Source organism: Elephantulus edwardii, unplaced genomic scaffold, assembly GCF_000299155.1.
Source record: "Elephantulus edwardii isolate Elephantulus edwardi_28Jun2011 unplaced genomic scaffold, EleEdw1.0 scaffold00129, whole genome shotgun sequence".
NCBI lineage: Eukaryota > Metazoa > Chordata > Mammalia > Macroscelidea > Macroscelididae > Elephantulus > Elephantulus edwardii.
The window spans coordinates 2,462,717-2,465,378 of record NW_006399879.1 but is presented as its reverse complement, the minus strand read 5'-3'; the positions used below and the strand labels follow the sequence as shown (position 1 = coordinate 2,465,378).

The 2,662-nt window shown below is 56.4% G+C and overlaps 1 protein-coding gene across 1 annotated transcript in view; it reads right to left on the bottom strand.

The window, feature by feature from the left end:
• EVC (Ellis van Creveld syndrome) overlaps positions 1–706 on the bottom strand; it is a 107,405-nt gene extending 106,699 nt beyond the window's left edge. The window contains exon 1 of the mRNA XM_006893642.1: positions 50–706. Within this exon, the coding sequence (XP_006893704.1) occupies positions 50–706 (657 nt within the window). The remainder of the gene's footprint in view (positions 1–49) is intronic.
• Positions 707–2,662: the final 1,956 nt, after the last annotated feature.

Here is a 2,662-nt window from a genome sequence, read left to right as displayed (position 1 = left end):
GAGGCGAGCGCGCCTGGAACCCGGGTCCCCGTGCGCCCTGCGAACTCACCTGGAGCCGGGGCCGCGGGCGGCGGAGGCGGCAGCCGAGCCAGAGGCCACAGCAGAGGCCCAGCGTGGTGCCCACCAGCACCGCAGGGGCCAGCAGGGCGGGCACGGGGCGCACAGCCTCCCGGCCCACCAGCAGCCGCGCCTCGGCGCTGCAGGTTACCGCGCTGCCGTCCATCTGGATTCCCCCGCTGCCCACGCCACCCGCCAGTAGGACAGCGCGCGGGGTCCCCCGGCCAGCGCCAGGCCGATCAGTGCCGCGCCTGCTGCTTCTCCTGGCTCGGCCCTCCCACGGGCACAGCGCCTGCTGCTTCTCCCCGCTCGGCCCCTCGCTCGGGTGCCGCGCCTCCTTCTTCTCCAGGCTCGGCCCCTCGCTCGGGCGCCGCGCCTCCTGCTTCTCCGGGCTCGGCCCCTCGCTCGGGTGCCGCGCCTCCTTCTTCTCCGGGCTCGGCCCCTCGCTCGGGCGCCGCGCCTCCTGCTTCTCCCGGCTCGGCCCCTCGTTCGGGTGCCGCGCCTCCTTCTTCTCTAAGCTCGGCCCCTCGCTCGGGCGCCGCGCCTGCCGCTTTTCCAGGACTAGCCCGCCCGCCAACGAGCCGAAGGGAGGAGCCGGGACCGCCCGGTCCAGCCACGGCTTCCTTCGGTCCCTTCCGGCAGTGCGCATGCTCCGGGCCCTCCAGGGGCAAGCTGTGGGAGGATTCCGGCTTCACGAACTTTTTACAAAATCAGGCAAAGATGTCCTTGGAAAAGGATATTATATTTGGGAAGGTGGAGGATCTGCAAAAGGGAGGTAGACCCTCAGTGGGAAACATTAACACAGTGACTGCTGCAGTGGGCCCACGTGTGTCAGAGATGATGAGGATGGCACGGGATAGGCCAGGGGTGAGACTGTTGTTCACAGGGTCACTCTGAGTCAGACCCAATGGCACCTAGCAACAACACGGGACGCCTGACCCAAGCCATGGTAGTTTCAATCGCTTCAGATGCCTATGAAAGGTGGGCAAAGGGTAAGATAGGAGAACTGATAGCTTTATACTGTGAAGTTGACGGAAAGTACGGAGTATTCCCTGAACTAACTTGCCCAGAGAACAAACAAGTATGTCTTGGAGGAGATGTAGCCAGGCAGCTCCTTGATGGTGAGGGGGCTGTAACCTTTGTCTCACGTATCTTGGGCATGTTGTTCTCAGGGCCAGTCCTTGGAAAAAGACATCATGCTGGGAAAACTGAAGGAGAGAAAGTCCTGCAGAGCAGTGGACTGATACAATGTAGCAATGAGCTCAAGCAGCCGGGACTGTCCGGGTGGGCAGTGGCCAGCACTGTTTTTTGTTGGTTTTTTTTTTCTTATTTTTATTATTCATCTTAATGAAAGTTTACAGAGACTTAGGGTTCCCAGTGATTCATTGTTGCACTTTTCTCCCTGCCCACACCCTTCCCCCCTCCCCCAATTCACTCTTCTCCTTGAAAAGTAAAAGAAAAACTTTCATTGTTATGCTATCCCTCCCTCCAAGTCCACTCCACTGTGCACCCTTCATTCTGGACTCTTGTCATGAGAATAATACCTAATCATAGAACCCTGTTAAATAGTTCTCTCCTTCATCTGTTTCTTTTCTTTTTCATTTATTAATTTTAATGAACGTTTACAGAGATTTTGGATTTCCATTCATTCATTGTTGCACTTTTCTCCCTGTCCTCCCCTCCCCACCGCCCAGTTCTCTCCTCTCTTTGAAAAGTAAAAGAAAAATTATTTCACTGGTGTACAATCCCCTGCCCCCACCCCCACCCCCCAGTACACTCCACTATACAGCCTTCCTATACACAAGGTCACTATGAGTCAGAGTCGACCTGGCAGTGTGGAACAACAATGGCCTTGACAGTTACAAGTTCATGGCTTCAGGAGGGGGAAGAGGTGCTAAGGTGTAACGAGAGGAGGGCATGAAGATCATTTTGCCTGGAGACCTCAGCCCCAGTGGTGGGTGGTGGGCTCTACTCTCTGCCCAACCTCTTGAGGGAGATGTTCATAGTCGGAGGTTATGTGACCGACCACACGTCATCAGCTCCAGATCACAGCGCTGGCTGGCCTGGACCTCTGGGCCTTGGCCATTAGCCTGGAGTCTCTTGTTTTCTCTCCTGGGTGGCAAGGCTGCTCTGGAAGGCACTGATTGTGCAGAGCGATTGCTATCCCCAATCTGCTTGGGAAGAAGAACTTTGTTCTTCACTTACCACGTTTACAGAGATTTTGGATTTTCATTCATTCATTGTTGCACTTTTCTCCCTGTCCACCCTTCCCCACCCCCTAGTTAGCTCCTCTCTTTGAAAAGTACAAGAAAAATTCTTTCACTGGTGTACAATCCCCTGCCCCCACCCCCCAGTACACTCCACTATACAGCCTTCCTATACACAAGAAAATGATACATTCCAGAAAGCCTGCGGGGGTGGGGCTGGCGATGGAGGAGACAAGGTCCTGGCCATGAAGCCCCTCTCCCTGTGAGGTCCCACCTGGGTGAAGTCAGCCTCCTGGTCTGAGGTGGAGCAGTGGCTTCTCCCCCAGTTATTGTAGTGTGGCCCCACAGGTGTGTGTGTGCTCCGTGGGGCTTTCAGGGGCTGAAGAACATGGCCAGGT